This window comes from Pavona decussata, unplaced genomic scaffold, assembly GCF_977016875.1.
Source record: "Pavona decussata unplaced genomic scaffold, jaPavDecu1.1 SCAFFOLD_6, whole genome shotgun sequence".
Lineage (NCBI taxonomy): Eukaryota > Metazoa > Cnidaria > Anthozoa > Scleractinia > Agariciidae > Pavona > Pavona decussata.
This window is the reverse complement of record NW_028145430.1, coordinates 3672761-3691928: the sequence shown is the minus strand read 5'-3', so window position 1 is coordinate 3691928 and position 19168 is coordinate 3672761. Positions and strand designations below refer to the sequence as shown.

At 38.4% G+C, this 19168-nt stretch overlaps 1 protein-coding gene across 1 annotated transcript; it reads right to left on the bottom strand.

Annotated features, from left to right (window-relative positions):
• Window positions 1–3126: 3126 nt before the first annotated feature.
• On the bottom strand, window positions 3127–19131 carry LOC146489240 (synaptotagmin-1-like). Its single transcript, XM_085107352.1, has 6 exons — window positions 18267–19131; window positions 9089–9168; window positions 6978–7918; window positions 5980–6312; window positions 4722–4833; window positions 3127–3734 (listed from the first exon to the last, which is right to left on the bottom strand). The coding sequence occupies exons 2-6, from the start codon at window positions 9099–9101 to the stop codon at window positions 3424–3426; spliced, it is 1710 nt and encodes a 569-aa protein (XP_084963478.1). The 5' UTR covers window positions 9102–9168; window positions 18267–19131; the 3' UTR covers window positions 3127–3423.
• Between the last annotated feature and the right edge of the window lie 37 nt (window positions 19132–19168).

Here is a 19168-nt window from a genome sequence, read left to right as displayed (position 1 = left end):
GTGTCTAATTCATTCTGTAATTCTGGCATGAGACAAAAAAAATTTCCAAACGAGTGTAAAGACACGACTTTCTCAAGAGAGTGTGCAAATTTTGTAAAGGAAGCTTGCACGCTCACCTCAGTCCCCGACCAACCCATAGTTAAACACGTGCCTGCTCTGGCACACTTTACCAAAGCTGACTATTAATCAAAAAATTTTGTTTTTAGTAATGTGAACTGAAAAGAGCCTTTGGAGGTTTTGGAAGCATTTTGTTTCCTTTTTGCTTGCTTGCATTCAAATCTTACTTCAGTTGGACTTATAGCTAGTGTTTTTCAAAGAAGCAAATCATACATAGCTTGTGTACAGCTGCACGTATGCACGCAGGCTAATCATACAGACTTGTTCTTAGATTAGCCAACAATAAAATACCACGTATAAGAACCACCATTTTTCCAAGTTAGCCTAAAAGGTCCTTCATATAGGTTTTTAATATTAATAATAGGCTAAATGCTGAACTTCAACAGTACTAGGAACCACAACCACTTTGGGGAAGTGCTCTGCATTGGTGATAGTTAGTCTAGTACTAAGACCATACAAACAATACTGTTTTATCAGGGTCCGAAATTAACTTTTTTAAGCAGGCGCCAAGTGGCGACTGAAATTTTTTTTTCAGTCGCCAAATGGAAAAATGTGGTCGCCAAAAAGCAGAAAAAAAAGTGTCAATAAAATTTTTCCTTCGCAGCGAAACGCAAACCAAAATTTTGGGTTGCCAGATGGAAAATTCTGGTCGCCAATTTTTCTTTTAAGAATCAGAACGAAAAGACGGCGTTTGGGGCCGCAATGGCGATTTACACTGAAAAACCACGACAAACGAATCGAATGCCGGCTATATACGCAGTTTCATAAGACTGCTAAATGTTTTAGGTCAACTTAATACCTTCTCTTGTCTCTACCTTTTGGAGAAGAAATATACCCGATTTAAAAAAACTGCCGGTTGGTTCTTTGGTCTATGTTCAAAACCGTAAACGATCTTTCCTTTCGCGATCGACGGATCGCCATGTTGTTCGCACCAGGCCACAACCGTGCAGCATTTCTCGTTTAAAAAACATGGCGGCGAAGCTTCGCACTGCTCGAGCTGTGAAGCGTTGTGATAGATTTATAATAACAGGAAAATCGGTTTTATACTTCAAAAGCAGTGGAAAGGTAAAAAGTAAGTGACCAATTGGCGGGCGGCTTTGAATTTTATTTTCATCGATTTGGCTGAAAATCAAAGTTATTGTTTGTATAATGATCGCGGCATGAAATAGTTAATCGCCCGCTGGCGACTAGTTGTAAAATTCTGGTCGCCAGTGCAAAATTTTTAGTCGCATTGGCGACCAGGAAGGCGCAATTTCGGACCCTGTTTATGCAACCGGTAGAAGTAAACATATCCAATTTCAAACTTATATTACCTTAAGCACATTTAGTTGCCATATTGTCTTTTTTCCAGGAATTTTAATTGTTTATCCAAATGAGAGCCCGTTTCACCCGGGGAGGGGTAGGGGGGGAGTCCAAATGACAAATTCTATCCTAGGTTAATCTTGTGATTCACGATAATTAGCCTTTAACTGCATTGAAACATCTGGTGGTACTCAACATTAGATTGTCCATGGCAAACCCAACACTATGCAATGGAACTAGAAATTTGAGAAAGCGAGAAGTTTGAGATGTGTTTGTATAGCAACACCAGTTAAATGGTATAGTGAAAACCATGCTTCCAGCCTATTGCTGGCCTTAAGATGGCAAACAGACAAGATTTTGTGTCATGTGCCAAGCCCAATTGCAAAATGAAACAATGAAGGGTTTTCACACTTGTACTAAAACCTGTGAAAAATGCTAGACTGCACCTAGCCTGCATGCAGGTGTCTCCTATTTCCTTTGTGCACAGGCTAGAGAGTACCTGAGTCAATCCAAATTATTCCAACAGTACCAAGAAAAACAGAGCTTATACCAGTATAGTAATTAAAGTATAGAGCTTTAAATAACGAAATAAGTTACCTACACTGTAGAGCTATAAACACAACATGTGAGAGCGAAATAGACTGTGCTGCACCCTTCATAACTCAATGAAAGGTGCACCTGTCTGGCTTCAGTTACCCCTAGCAAACACTGATCTCAAAAAACAAAGAAATTTAGTTCAATGTCCACGGTAATAATGTCAACACTAGTCAACAACAACAAAAAGAAAACACATGAAACAAGTAGTTATCAAAATAAATTTGTAAACTGAACACTTTTAAGACCATCATCATACAATGTACATTTGTTCTAGTAGGGATGAGGATAGGATTTTAAACCTAAATTTGCTTCTGTCAGTTTATTTCAGTCTCACAAAATATTGATTGATGTGGCTTTTGTCCATCATGCTTATACATGATATCTTAGTTTCACCTGTAAAACAATGAATTCACTTTGAATCAAGACTAGTTACTGTTGGTCTTCATCAGACAATGAATTGACCAATGAGCACCATTAGTACACAGTTGATATGTTCCAAAGCACATTGAAAGCTATCATGGATATTCTTGTTATTATGACACAGAACAACACTTGTCTGTAATGCTAGCTTCCTCAATCAAGTAAAGTTTGATATTAACTTGCTCTTTGGGTGATACATGTAGCTCTTACTTTTAAGACAAGTCACCCTATGGTCCATCCACTTCCCACAAAACAACATGGAAAGAGCTAATCCTAAGTAAAAAGATTTAATATTCAGTGAATGAGATCCCGAGAGGCTTTATAATGAATGCTTACAGTGCTGCTAAGAAAACTGTGAACATTTATGATTTCTTTTTATAGTAAGTTAAGAAGAATCCTCTAGAGGACAAAAGGCCTCCCAATATCTCTTCAAAAATCCAGCCCCATCTGCAAAAGCCAATGTTTATTTTACTGTGGGGGGCAACGTGGTTGAGTGGTTAGAAGTGCGGACTCATAATCTGGAGGCTCCACGTTCAAGTCCCCTCTCTGACCACTAGCTGGATTTGTTTCGAGGTAGTCCTGTTTCAAATCCTTGGCCAAGCTTTGTAAATAACCAACTGGCAAGCCTCCCTGCCAGTTGGGATTTTTAAAGAGTTTCTGTTCTGTTTTTTTTTTTACACGGCCCACAAGTTTCTTTAAAGCTTTAAATTCAACGGTGTATAAATAAATTTACTTTACTTTTACTTTACTTTTCATTCACTAGCATTTCACGGTTTTATTAGCTGCACTGTGAGACATTTCAATTTGTCAAAACTTTTGATAGTTACTATTTGACAGCCTATTTTAAATCACACCTATCATATTTTGAATGTTTTAACATTGTGTTATTTTCTCTTTTGAAGTATCTCTTTTCTTTCAATAACCGAAACATGCACAACCCTTTGGTAAATCTGTTCAAAACAACACTTAACAGTGATGAGGTTTAGCTTACTCATGTATCATATGCCACTGATCAATAGGACAGTGTGGGTTACATACCACCTGACTCCAGTGGCCAAACTCTGGTCCATCTCCTGCGGCAGTACTCAGGACTACCTGGCCAATACGTTCATGGCATCCACTGGAGTCCTGAACGAGTATTGTAAACATCAGAGTCATGTGGTCCAGGGACATCTTTCCTCCCAAGTCAAATGTAAATGTTTGAGCAAACTTGGGATTTACTGTTTTCTTTTTCACGCGAGTTTTCTTCTTGGCAATACGGTGGTTTGTAGAGAACAGTTCGACTTTGACATACGGATCTAGAAATGAGACATAATTAAAATGACTGATAGGCTTTACAACCTGGCATTGGACAGAATGCATCACAAATCTAGCTTCCAGGGACATCTCCCTGAGTTTGCCACCCTTGCTTTGGCTGGCCATGTCAATATTATTGTACACAGTTTTACAAAGAGAGTAAAGAGTGCAGCAAACTTGAGACAAAACAGTTGGACATGCAGGTTTGTCAAGTTTACTAATGGAATTACACTGTAAAATTAATTTAGCTTTGTGAGTGCTACTAAAGTTTCAAGTATTGCAATCAATTTACAGTACTTTCACCGGATTTCTCTAAATCACTATAGCTGTGAATGTAAATTTGAAGTGCTCAGGGCATAAAGGTCAAGTAATAAAGGCAACATTTTTTTGCAACTTGTCGCACAACAATGTTGCATTGCAAGTTGCTATTGTTTGTTGCCTGTATTACCACCTCCCGCGCAACAAATTTTCCTGTTGCAAAAAGTAGAAACAGCGTCTATTTTTTGCAACAGGAAAATTTATTGCGCGCAGAGGTGGTAATAAAGACAACAAACAATCGCAACTTGCAATGCAACATTGTTGTGCGACAGGTTGCAAAAAAAAAATGTTGCAAGCCCATATTACTTGGCCTTAACTGACCTATTATGTTTTTTAGATTGCCTTTCATTGCTTTCGTTCAGATTTGCTGGATTCTTTTCCATGTGGCCCTCAACATCAAGTGCTCTACGAAATGTTACAGGTACCCTACGATATTTTCACTTTTTTGTGGTTCCTTTGAGCAAAAAATAAAACAATGTTTGTGGGTAGGATTTCCATTTTTATCACAAAATGAATAGCAAAGCAGCGGATGAAACACCACAACAATGTTTTCTGAATGAACTGAAAGCCACATGCAAAAACTCCAGTGCATTTGTCAAGCTAAAACAACAAAAAGCTCATCACAGTCAGTTATGCACAGAGCAGTACAGTGTACATTGAATTTTATGCACCTCCTATATTGAGACTGCTTATCTTTGGTAAGTTCCTTGCTTCTAACACAGTTACAGACAGTTTACTGGACAGAGGTTGATGACACACTGACACATGTAACTCTCCAAGGATCTGAAAATAAGGCAGTAAATAGTTATTTCCCCCCAAATATTAATATACTTTTAAAAAACAAAAATTAACTATGATCAAGGATTGAGAGTCTTGGTAAAAATGACATTCTGCTGACTGAAATTTGATTGAGGGTTTAAATTTGGAACAAAGGGAAACAAATATCAAACTGGCTTGCAAAATTTCATATAAAATATTATAAATTTAAGGATGGTGCCTACTCTTGTTACTGAGCATACTTTCTGCGTATCTCAAGATACTCTGGGGTGCTTATCATTTACATGGAAAACCCAGAAATTCCAGTTGGAAAATCAAATGGTATACATCATTCCATTTGGAGTACTTCTGAAATTATGGGCTTATGGTCAAGGTGATAAATTTTTATTACTCCTTTTGGGATTTACAGCTGATGTTCATACATTTTGCATGTTATATATCTTCTGTTTAAGACAAGCTTAATCATTTCGTATTTATGCCGAAAATTTCCACCCGGGTGGTTTGCGTAAATGGTAAGCACCCCTAGTTTCCTATGGGTGGTGCCTACTAATACAGGGATATTTTTGTGCACTTTAAAACTATGCGGAAAAAGCAGAACTTAGCAAGTGCTCTTGGTATCCAAAAAGAAAATTGGTGGTAACCATGCATTCTTGGAGATAATAATGCTTCAGTTTGGAAAAAAAAATGCCATACATTGCTTTGTATTTTACTTTTTAGAATAATTATTAATAAATTATCTCCACAAAAATGCCCTGCTGCCCCGAGTATTCTTTCTGGATTCCAGTAGCCCATATTAAGATCTGCTTTTCCCGCATAGTCATAAACTGTGCAAAAACACTTCTGCATTAGGAGGCACCGTCCTTAAATCACAGGAAATCATTTAACTGTCAAGTTCTAAGAGAACCAAAGCCCCAAAAGCAACAGTAACAGAGACGTCATAATCAGAGAGTAGCTATTAAGGGTTGGATGATACTGTTTTGGTTTTGAAGGTTGTGTAGTGCTCAGTGAAATTAACAGTGTTAATAATAATCACAAAATATCTTTTCCTATTTTATGCCCTACTTGAGACATGGTGCAATGAGAACATGTGATAACGAAGATTTTTTACTATCATAAAGTTTAGTTTGATACTTAATGGAACTACTTTCTTACATTCTGAAACTGATGTGGTCTCAGTTCTCTCCAGACATTAACTTCTTCTCCAGTCAGATCCATTCCACCTAGCGTCATCATCACCTCTCCTATCACAACATTGCGTGACACAGGTTGGTGATGTATAACCAGGAAGTGCAATGCAAGCTGACGAATCTCAGATAGTGTAAGTCCACTGATGATAAACAGTTCATTCCACACAGGATGCAGGTTCTTCTCTATCACTGTTGTTCTGTGGTTATGTCTTCGTGTTGGCAGTGCATATACTCGTACGTATGGTGAAGAGGTGTTGTTACGTAGGTCCTTAGGAGGCAATTCACGTGCTTGCAGAATCTAGGTACAGACACAAGAGGATTAACAAGAATTAAAATTCATGTGATTAAAAGATTTGTTTTGTTTACTGCCACTAATATTTAAGTTCACATCAATCTATTTTAATTCAGTTTGTTCACAAAAAACCTGCACCAACAAAATATTTCCTGAATTCTTTTGAGGTAAAATATCCCATAATCAACTAAAAACAAGTGCCTCCTATTCTGCTGAAGGGGCAGCAGTGAATATTAAGCTCTTTTAAGCTACTATGTCCTCAAATGGTGGTATTACAACACCATGAACAAGTTTGATTTTTTAAACAAGTACAGTGTAAGTGAATTCCTCTGAGCGATGGTCATCAATCATAGCTGAATCTTTGCCAGCAAATGAATTCACATGGAACAAATAATACTCAACTCTGGAAACATTATCCTTTGATCCATTTCGTGAGTTGAATTAGTATGAAGAGCAACATGAAACATGGAAACATTCTGTTTAAAACTCTGAGATCCTATATATTAGGGTATACAAGTGATGGAAAAGCTAATGTTTGGAGGTTCTTCACTCTTTGCAGTCTCACTGTCAAATGAAGTATGGCATGTTAAAAATGTTTCAGTCTGTGGATGAATAGATACCATGTAACAATAAAAATGACACTCCCAGCTGGGCAGGGTTTAAAACATTACCTTAATAAACAAGTCACATGTGGTCTGTTTATACTGCAAGGCCACATTCAATCTGCCTAATCCACCTTGGGAACTCCTTTGTCTTCCATCTTTACGTGAATGTATGACTTGGGAGGGAATATTCATTGGAATCTTGCCCAGAGTTGTTTGTTTACTTTGGTCTTCCCCAAGGGCACCAACACTTCCCTTTCTTCTTCCCCCTAAATTCCTGTCGGTACTTCCTTTCCTTTCCTGGCTTGACCTTGATGGTACTGACACATTATCCAAACTACGAGAAGGCTTAGGAGGCCTCCTGACCGGAAGCACTTGTGAATCAGAGTGACTTTGTCCATTGGGATCTACATCAGCCACATGTGCTTTAGTATTACTCATGTCATCCTTAGATTCTACTCGGGTAATGGTTATGAGTGGTTTTACAGGAATGGGCCTCACAAATTCAAATGACTTGCTGCTACTTTTGGGAAAATTTTTTGGGGACTTGAGATCTGAATTCTTTCGTTGTTCATAAATACTTTCAGAGCTTTCCCCACTTGAAGTACTAAGTTGAAGAAGTGAAGATCGCCTAACTGTTGGCACATTTAGAGCCTCAAAACTCCCCAGACTGTGTCTCTTTTCTGGTAAGCCTGTGTCATCTGGGGCTGTCCTGTAGGAACCAGAATCTTCACTGAAAAATGATTTCTCTTCTACAGGTGATGTCTGTGCTGAAGTTGCACTGCTACTATTACGAGTTCCACGATGAGAATGTTGCACAAATTTCTGTACAATTCTTGGTACAAAAGGTGGAATATATGGGTCATGAGAGGGGTGTGCATCCCTCCTCCAAAGACGGGGTTCTTGTAAACGATCCTCCTGCTTCCGTCGGCGGCAGCAGCAGTAGACCATGTATATTGACACCAGAACAACTACTGGAATTCCTGTTGCTAAGCCGGCCGCCAAGGCCACTGCAAAACAGTAAGACAAAAGTCTAAGGGAAATAAGAAAACTCACTCTTTAAATGATCAAATCACAGGACTGGAGTTACGAATTAAATGGGCCTACACACATGTAAGTGACAATACAGCAGAATCCTCTGCTTGTTTTCTAACTATCATGAAGCAACTACATGTGGAAATATTACCACAATCTGGCTTCTGGGCTGTCATTAAGGGATATTGACCCCATTTCCCCTGGGTAATTGCTTTGTGGGAACTCATGTTGACTGTTAACTGTTGCTGTTACAGTAGAATGAATTTAGTCACAAAGTAGAAAATAATCCCCAATTAAAAGTTAACCAAGGTTTGTATCTCGCTCATCAAAAATGTTTTTAAAAGCTGACTTTTAGCCAAAGGTAAAGAAAAGTCTAAGACAAAGTTGAAGGGCAAAAATGTTTAGGAAAATGTATATTCTTTAGTTAGTACTTAAACTCAAATCAAACTTAATTGGGCTTTGAACAACTGGGCCCTGGAATTTATGTTTTGTCCACGCTATACCTGCCAACTTTTTCTGAGATATAGGCGTGAGGTTTTTATCCTGGGAGTGCTGGGATTTTTGAAGACGACACGATCATTTCCGAAGACGTCCGAAGTCTTAGGACGCGTATAAACGCCAGCTCACTCCCAGTGATTTTCACCTTCAAAAATCAGAGATCGCGAGGAAGGTATTGTCATTTATTCATTTTACACATGGTTTTCGTTCCTTACATGGGTCTGAGTTAACACATTTTTGGAAAATGTGTCAAGCAAGACAGCAACAACTCACATTTTTCAATCAGGCATGAGAAATTGGCCCACAAGCGTGAGCCGACGTGAGATCGAAGTTGTCAACCTGCAGGCGTGAGACTCACGCCTAAGGTGTGAGCGTTGGCAGGTATACCATGCTTTGCAGTCCACTGTAATGGCTGTACATTTTACCACAACACCCCGTGAACCTAACACAGCCAATAGGTATATAGAAAGCCATATTTTTTTTGCAAAAATTATTTGTCCCTTTACTAACAACGTTGTGTATGCCAGGTTTGAACTTTTCTGGGTGTTTTTTGTAGGGTTTTTATGGTTTTTGTATGCTAAGAATGTACCAGTCGCGCCATCGTTTTTGGTCCTGTGGATTTCTGCCACAGATGAATGAAGATTTACCTGAATTATTCATCACCAGTGGTCAAAGGCAGCAGCAGCATCAGCAGTTTAGTTCAGTTTGATAACTGACTAGCAAACACCTGAAACACAGTGAAAAGTCCATATTGAATAAAATTAATGTATATGGTAGATGTACCCAGACCCAGCTTGTGTTTCTCACCCCCCCCCCCCCCTCCTCCTCCCCAAGTGTAATAATATCATTGTTAAAATTACTTGGGTCACTTTATGTTGCTAGTTTCCACAAAATGTAATGGCTAGGAATGTGCAGTTCCAGAAAATATCCATACCCCCCACGGAAGGTTTTTTATTTTAACCCCCCACCCCTCGGAATTTCCGTTCTAGAGGGTTTATGATAACCCCCCCCCCACCCCTCCGGAATTTCTCGGGTTATTAAAACCCTCCTCCCTGAACCCCTCAGAAGTTCAAAATCCATTTAAACTAAGAAAATTGACGACGCACACTATTACGATCAATTTTTTTTTTATTATTGAAGCAACATCGACTACTCTAGTTCAGCTATTTACAAGATTTTACAACACTTCACTATTTTACTTGTTTATCCTTTTGCTAAAATCACATCCGGAAAAATTGGAAAAAACTCTAAAATGGTCGATTTTTTACGTCTGACTCAATAAAACACGGCTTAATTCTTTGTTGTTGCGTAGTTTACGTCTATTACTCTCTCGAGCGCTTAATTATCTCCATCACATTACAACTTTTCTTTTTCGCCTAAAAACGACCAGCCTTTGCAAATTCCATTTTCATAATGACCTCCGCAGAAAAACGTTTGCTATTACCGCGAAGAAACCGCTATGAATATAAGTTGCACATTGAATATACGATGCTGGATTTTAATTTATCAAGTAGAATTTTGAAGAACTTTGAAAACCCAGTCGAAACTGGCTACATGCACAAAGCCGCCTTTGTGAACAGTTTCAAAAGGTTCTCCTTTCAAAACTTCAAAATTAATTAGTCCGTGGAGTCACATCTCGGCACTGAGATCGTGAATGAAATGAATTTGAGAAAGAAAAGAAGTTTGTGTTTTCAACGTTTTATGTCAGGTTTTTACAAAATAAACGTCCCTACCTCAGGATCAAATTTCAACTCCAATGTTCATCAATATTCACTGGATGGAAATATCTCTGCAGAATCTTTTCCCTTCTTCCAGAAATCTTTTTTGTGAAAGATTCCATTATAGAAATTACACGATTTGTGGCCGCAGTAAAATAATTTCATCGAACACGACAGCGCTGACAGCACGCCTGCCCGTTGTACATTTCGTCGTGTCAGAAATAGATTTCAACCTCAAACTAGCCTGTGGAACTACAAGAAGGCCATGCTCATAAAAAATAGTTGCTTTGTTCAGAAACATTTTAATCTCCTCATTTGATGTTACAATACGAGTAAAGAGGGCTTTTCTTTAATTCAAAAGTCGAACTCCAAACGATTGTGAAGTCACAGCCATGCATGCGGGAAGTTGAAATAAGAAAAATACCTGTCACGCGCTAATTTCGCTTATCAGAAGGACTAACCAAACAACACTTCTACCAAAATGACTTTTTCCAGAATGACTCATCGTTTACGCTGCTTTTATGCTGGATTATAATTATTTGTCCGTAGTGGCGACTGAAAATTCTTGTCAGCCAACTTTGTGCCTCGCTTACGATTTTTTCGGGAATTTCCTTACCCTCTGGAGAAATTCTTCATAGGAACACCCCCAACCCCTCGGAAATTTCCGTCTATTAGTCCCCCTCCTCCTCGGAATTTCCAATGACCTTCCGTGGGGGGGGGGGGGGGGGGGTATGGATATTTTCTGGAACTGCACAATAAGAATATCACCTAAAACAGACATACAAAAAAATTTCCAATACAAAAAGGTGAACTTTGAACCCAAAAGCATAGAAAGCATAGAAAGCCAAACATTATAAGAACATACATGTCTATACAGCTGTATACTGACTTCCGTTGGAAGTTGCAAACGTTTGTCAAACTGCAAACCTGTTTCTAATGATGTTAAACCCTACTTCCTGTATTGGCTACATGTACATGAAGTACATGAAGATGTATGGTGCGAGAGCTTTTGCAATCTCTGCCCCTAAGCTGTGGAACCAGTTACCAGCTGACATCTGAACTTGACAACATTTAAGTCAAAGCTTAGACATTAGCCAGATAGCCTCTTGTCTCAGCCTGTTAATCAAAACGGCAATTTGATGACAAAAATAAATATGCCCTAGAAATTACTTCCGTACATGCGTGACTTTTGTCTGGGAATTTTGTTTTCGCAATTTGTGCCAGAGTCTGAACACGTGATTCTTTCAATTGCTGCTCTTCTCGTTTTAATAATCGCTATCTGGAAAGTTAGAGGGTCCAGATTCATCACTTTGCAGATGCATGTATTTTCTTTGTAAGAGAAGACAGCAGAAGCTGATGAGTGTTTCCTCTTGAGACGAGTTCGGCTAATTAAGTCTAACTTACTTTGAATTGAAGCTGTTTTCTGCCATTTCTCAGGATATTTTCAGCTAAGTAGATGTTACACACATGGTTGGATGTGAAGACTTCAAGACAAGCATGAATATTGAAATGGTGCCATTTCACTACACGTCCTACATAATTTCCAGAGCTCAGGACGTTTCATATCAAAAAAGTAGACAAACTGTCACTTAAGTAAACAAAGTTTAGATAAAGGCATGATGTACCATGCTTTTTCAGGTCGGTTTACCATAGTAAACTTTAATTTCATCCTGCCGCCATTGCTATCACGACAAACCAAATATACATATTACATTTTACCATGGTTACACTGTAAGTGAAAAAAAGCGGTCACACTTAAAATTGTGTTTACCATACATTAGTAAGCTTCACTTTACTGTGGTAAAAAATGCTCAAGTGTGACCTCAACCATTGTAAAAACATTGACAATCAACTTCCTCCTCGCCTGACAAAGACTAACAGTAACCCCAATCTACAACTTAAGTGACTGTATAAGACAAACGACTATTATATATTATCGACAATCAAATCTATTCTAGAAAATAATACAGTTTGCCTTGTTTTTGATTGAAGTTAAGAAAAGTTAGCACCTAGGAAGTACAACAGGCCAACGTTGAACTTAGTCAAGACGAGAAACTGCCCTTCATGCATGAACAAGCATGGCAAGAAGATTTCACTTCAATAAATGATAAAAATTTTCTCAATTAGCCATTATTATGGCACAACAGATAATTCTTTCAAACACTAGAACTAAAAAAACAAAAGTCAATGTAATGAGGCATACATATTTTTGCTAAAAATGGCAGAAAATTTTACTCATTAAATCATTTTGTGTATGTGCTCAGACATGACAGACCGTTCCTTGGAAAGGAATTTGCATGATGTTTTTAATGTACCTCAATTTTATTCTTGCCATGAAAACACTGTAAATGTATTTTTGTTTGTAGAAGCTCAGTTGAAGTAATATTTCACTTTTTTCCCTTGGGTTGAACTGAATACCACTGACAGTAATTTAAGTACTAATGGTACTAATGGTCCCTGAACTACATGTATTCAAGGAGCTCAATCTCACTGAGAGGAACGGCTAAAAATCTAAGTGGAGTAGAATGTGGCATACCGTATTTACTCAAATAAGCGCCGCCTCCGAATAAGCGCCGCCCTCGATTAAGCGCCGCATATGGAGCGGAATGTTTAATAAGTGTCGCCCTCGAATATTAGCGCCGCAGCTCCAGTGCGGCGCTTATTTGAGTATTTCCACAAGATGATAAAAATACACTGTAATTGCTGCAATGCGGTTCTAAGCCAGCAATAGTGATGTTTTTCAGTTCGAAGTGAGTATATCTTGATGCTTTTTCATTCAATTCTCTCTTCAAAATGTTCTTGTTCTTCAGTTTTTGCGTGAAGGCTGTAAACTTCGCCGGTTAGACAAGCCCAACCTCCCTCTTTCTCTTCCCTGTAACTGTTGCAGTAAGGAGATTGTCAGCGTTTGCTTGTAAAATCAAAATGTTTTGGCTTTGTGGTATGAGCCTTTTAACCCTTTAACCCCTAAGGCAAAACGACATTTTCTCCAGATCCAAGTCTACAAACTCAATGTCTATGTATGATATACCATTTTAAAGCTACTCATGAGTGTATTTCATAACTGATATAATTATGAAAGAGAAAAGTTATGGCTTTGAGATAAATGGCCTTAAAACGTAAAAATTTAAAACTTCAAAAACGTCCCAATCCTTGTGTATATTAGGTATACCCCTAAATATACCCCTACCCCTTTTGCAGGTCTCAACGTCTTCATAAATGTGAGAGATGTCTTAAGACCCACAACTTCTAGGGGAAAAAAGTTGAAAAGTTATGGGGGTGGTCAACCATATCACATATGGGAGGGGGTAAAGTTTTTCTTCTTTTAATGAGTAGATCTTCACAAGATCATCTTGGTGTGAAAAATTCATAGAAATCTGTCAAATATTGACAGAGTTGTGGCCTTATGTGCCAAATGGCACTCTTAGGGATTAAAGGGTTAATAAGCGCCGCCCTCGAATAAGCGCCGCACAGGAGACACGAAAAATTAAATGAGCGCCGCGGCGCTTATTCGAGTATTCCATAAATACGGTAAATGCTGAACAATTAAATGAGACCGCTTATTCTTTATGGCTTTCTTGTTAAATACAGTTTATATTTTGATTCCTGGGCCAACAAACACAATTCGAATAGTGTTTTTTACACAGGAGCCTTTGATTCTAGTAGGACCCACTTTCTCACAATTATAGGAACATTGAGAGCTCGAGGGCTTTTGTTTTAGCCAAATTTTCCTACAGCGTAGATATCTCTCAACTCTTAACCGTTTGAAAACTGGATTTTCATTCCTTTATTCTTGCTTTTCTGTCATTCTTGTTTGCTCGGTTTTCCCTCAGTCGATCTCTACTGATCTCTTGAACCAGATGCAATATGGTAAATTCAAGACTTGGCATTCTTTTCTGTGATTCCTGACACTTTCTTAGTCTCAGAAAAGAACTCTGAGCAATGTGGAGACTGGAATTAACCCATTACATTTGACCAAAATCATACATGCGGTAGTGTTTGAAAAAGTATCCACCAACCCTAATAATGTGATGTTCCATTTACCAAATTTTCTGTCCCAACACACTTTCATCAATAACGTTTCCTTCCTCCAAAAATGTTATTATTTTGCTAGCTTAAAATCAAAGCACTGGATGCCCTTTTTGGAACCATGTGCAAGGTATACAAGAGGATGGTTGAGCCAACTTTTCAGCAGTGATCTAAGGTACAGGTGTCAGTAATGCCTAATGGGTTATTCCAGAAAAAATCCACACCCCCTGACGGATAGCATGCTTTTTTGACCCCCCCCCCTCTACCCGGAATTCCAGGGCCGCTAGACCCCCCCTCCCGCCTGGATTTCCAAGGGCTAAGACCCCCCCTCCCATCTGGATTTCCAGAAATTTCTTGAGGCCGTAATTTTGAATAACGTCAATGCAGAAGACTCGTAAATGCATTTAGATAATTGTTTTTATTATTTAACCCTCGATTTCCGCGAAAGCTAAGCTATATTTTATGTAAAAAACGTTTAATATGTCGCCATATTAAAATTTCAAAGGTGCGCGATAGCGCACTATATCGTACTCGGGGTATTTAAATTGTCCTTCAAATGAGTTATTTTGGTTCACAATAACAAAGGATTTAAAGCATCGCGTTTTAAAACTTTGCCATTTCTTCAGAGTGGAACACGTATTGAGTGCATCCTTGCACGGAACTTAAGTTGACATCATTAATTTTGTGTTGAATTGTGTTACATTGGCATTTTACAAGTCGGAGTAAACTTCTTTTGTCTTGTTGTTTTTCAGACCACGAAAAACACACAGGTTCAGGGCCAAGTGATATTTGTGTCAAAAACTACAATAAAAGGCTTCAGACTACTTGAGAAAACAGAACAATGCGTGCAGAATTTCATCTAGACCTTCCATAAAATTATGCAGCTTATAAACACAGGGCAATTCAAGTCATCAGACAGATGTAAATAAATCATCATTTTTCTTTTGGCCCGAAACTCAAATTGCTTACCTCAAAGGGTCAATAGGTCAACTGACACTCTTAATCTTCTTTTTCAATGTAAGACGGCCAAAATGGTCGACGCAAGAAAACAAATGCAAGTAAAGCTTCCTTCATGTGTTATTCCGGGCATCTTGATGAACCGTCGTTAAGTGTTATAAACTCTAACTTGAGCTAAACCTCTTCCTAGCTATCGATTTGCAAAGCGCAAAGAGAACTCGCGGTCACCAAATTATGTCGATTTAGTTCAAAACAAAACAAATTCACGAAATTATTTGTAAAACTGAAATCTAAATCGGATAAGAAAGCTTGACTGGTAATCGAGCAGCGGTATAAATCGAGCGGCTGGTAATCGAGCCTACGCACGAGTGGCCTGGGTACAACATCAAAAAGTTCCAGGCGTTAATTGCGTACGCTGAACACTTCGAGTATCCGCTCGGCAAAGTAATTCGTTTTTCTTCTCGGTTTTCCTTCTCGAGTATGAGGTTAAAAATGGATCCTGTGGAAGGAAACTTAAAAAAAATGTGGTAAGCATTGTACAGTTCGAAGGATAATACAATTTGAAAAGAAGATAAGTGGTCCGAATATCTCGAAGTCATCGAAACATCGATCGCTCAAAATTAACCCCCGAAGACGTGGATTTTAGGTTTCGCCCCCTCTCCCGTCTGGATTTCCAAGCCCCTTGAACCCCCCCTTCCGTGAGATTTTCCGGAATGTCATCCGTTGGGGGGAGGGGGGATTTTTTTTGGAACAACCCAATACACAAAGGTATTTTTGTGTGGTTTATAACTGTGTAAAGCAGATCTTGGCATAGGTTATTTCCAGAGAGCTGTGCAAAATAAAACATTTTTAGTAAGTTCCACTGTTCCATGGATTAGCAACACCACTTGAGAACACGATTCTAACCTGAACATAAACCGAAAAACATGTTTATCACTCAAGGGATGACAGTAAGACCTTCTATTTTAGAAGTTTGAACTCAATTATAAATCACTAACAAAAATCTAACCCCATGACCGGTGTTATGCCGGTATCACATATTTAGAGATAGCTTCGCCATTTTTAAATACTAACTACAGTATTGGTCAATATTAGTAACTCTATGCTGATTGCAAGCTAGCATGTCTTTTTTTTCCTTCTAATTTTAAAACTATCATGACACTACTCTCATGACAATGACTGTTTGTTACAGGGTAATAATTCGACTTTGTACAAATTATCGAAATACAAAACTTAATGCTTCTCAGATTATTACATCCAGTTGAACACAAGGTTGCATGTCTCACTGTCTAATGATGAAGAACAGGTAACATTTTTTTGATAAGTGTTACAGGGAAATTTGCCAGCCATTGCAAATGTATTTTTGAGGGAGAGGGGCAAGATGACACTATCAGCATTAGACCAAACCAATGTTTATCAATAAATCCTTGATACCAGACACTTTAGTTTAATACAGCTTCAGTTTGTTTGAAATCTTCCTATGTAATTTTTAAGATTTTTTTATCTAACACTTTGTTCTTTATTAGTGCATAAGCTGGAATTTGTTATTATGGCTCAATGAGATTTAACAAAATATAATGAGAAATGAAATACACTGATTATTATAAGTTTGATTTGGCTAACTAATAAACCATCTGAAACGAATTAAGGAAATGCCTTTCTTTCTCACTTAGAAAACACTCTGTGATTCATCACTTCTTAAATGAACACAAAACAATAAATGAAATGCTCATTTGCATTGTGATGACAGTACATTGGTTTCAACTGGCAGACAAGCTGCTGACGACTATCGCCGCTTGTCAATAAAACACATATTCAGAATTTAACGAACAAAACTTCACGGATTCAGATTCCTAGCTACCTGAAAACGTCCGTTTCAATGTGTCAAGTTTTTCTTTTGAGTACCCACTCAAGCGTTCCATACGTGAAATGAATTTTTATTTCTTTTCTGTCCAAATCTGCCCGAGATCTCTGCAGCTGTACTGAAGCATTTGACTTGTGGTCTCTACAGCGCACCTGCTCGTGATGGTGACATCTCCAAAAGAACAGAAATCCCCGACTATTACTAACCGACTGCAGAAAAAACTAAAAGCTTCTTTTAACATGGTCATTTTCTCGGTTTATACTGTACAAAATTTTGAAATTATTTCCACGATGAACGCCCGCGCTTCAAACCGACTGTGAACCCCTCAAAACAACATGCGTTGATCAGTGCGGTGATCTTTTCATCTACAGTTCTTATCAATAAATTACATGAAAAGCCCCTTTCTGGGTAAAAGGCGACCAGAACATGAGTTTACGAATAAGCGCCTGACTGAGAAGCACATGCAGAAATGTATTAAGCCAAAACACACGTTCACATACCCGATACAGTACATGGTGGAATAAATAATTCATTGTTGACATTCATTTATACCTGATGGCTCGTAAAACTAATCCAAAACTTAGTTAGCCAGCGCAAGAGTATTTTTTAAGACTCTTGCTGTTTTCTAACATTAAAAAGACTGTTTCTATGAAACCGCAACATTTGGCCTCACCCGAATGAATGAAAAATACAAAGAGTAACAACTCGCAAAAAGACATAGGCTTAAGCTCAAAAGGTTTATAAAGGCAAACTTGAAAGATTCGATCTTCCTTACAAAGTAAATTTTGTGTTATTTGCGAAATACTATTAAGCCATTCCTTGAAAAAATGTTCAACGGCTTAAAAAGCCCAGAACTCCAGCGCAAAAAGAAACGAAGTTGAATGACAAAGAATATTATTTTCAAGCCTTTCATGACGACCTTATTTGATGCACAATCTTAATTCAATTTTTTTTCGAACACTTCACGACAACGTGGGGCTTAGTGCGTAAAATTAAAAATTTATGTCGCGATTTCGAACTTGTCCTTTCATTTAAAAGTTTCTTGATATTCTTTCAGCACCGGATAGTGTTGGCAAAATTTTCCACGCGAGCAATGATCCCAGAAAATCGCTTGCTTATTATAAGCAGTACTATTGACTGACATAAACTAAACTCACTCTATTAAACCCACATTCTGAACAATTTGACCCAAAACTTGGACGATTTTCAGCGAAACAAGAAAGTTCAAACTTTTTCAAAAACCAAACAATAACAACTTACCTCCTAGAGAGAGTGGTCCGGTCAGATCGACGAACGACGACATCAACGCGGCAGCCATTTTCACCTTGTTCTTGCGCCGAAAGACTTTTGCGTCCCATTATAACCATAAAACAGTGGAGGATAAGTACACAAAATTCATACGGCCAACGGACATGTTCATATAGCAACAATAAGCGGCGTCAATGGCTGTGAATACTCAACTCTGGAAACACCAAAATATGATTTTCAGGCGGTAGTTTACAAGCGGTTGAAGGAATTACTGGCGCGTTGATGTCAGAAATGTCAAATGAAGGAAGGCTTTTCCACCTGATTCAAGCGTTCATTATTCAGTTCAAACACCCCGTATCCGCTTTTAGTTCCGGAATAAATATGCTTTACGAATAAATAATGAGCTGCAGGAACCAATAGGCTGTGGGCGTATAATGCTGCATAATGGCAAATCCTCACAAATCTATTTAAAATTTAAAAGCATTGGTTCGGCGATTGTGGAAAGGAATAACGTAAAACAAGGCAAACCATTTGGCCATTCACTGGCGCTTACCATTTAAATGCAAAATTACGTCCAATGAAAGTTGTCATGCAGTGATAAAACTTTTTCAAGAACAGAACGTCTCTTGCAAAAAGAGTATTCCCGTAAAGTTCAACATCTGGATAAATGCCCCAGTGGCGATGGCGAGCCGCTCACTGACAAGAACTGAGCTGGTGACCGGTGCGTTGTCTACTGGCGTCCACGTTTCTTCTAAAATAGTTACATGTTTACACCACAGATTTGGAGTTTTGCTACCATTTTCCACGCAATGCAGAACAAACAATCAAAGACGTTAAAACCGCGCAGATTGGATCTTTTGTCCTCACAAAAATCATCAGCCGGCTTGCACAGCGCGCAAGTGTTACTAGAGGAA

Bases quoted from the DNA above. Each gene is read 5' to 3' on its own strand.
- LOC146489240 (XM_085107352.1), bottom strand. The intron at 6,313-6,977 runs GTAATGTTTTAA...GTCTGTACCTAG, and splicing joins CATGTGACTTGTTTATTAAG to ATTCTGCAAGCACGTGAATT. The intron at 3,735-4,721 runs GTGCATAAAATT...TCTCATTTCTAG, and splicing joins AAGCAGTCTCAATATAGGAG to ATCCGTATGTCAAAGTCGAA.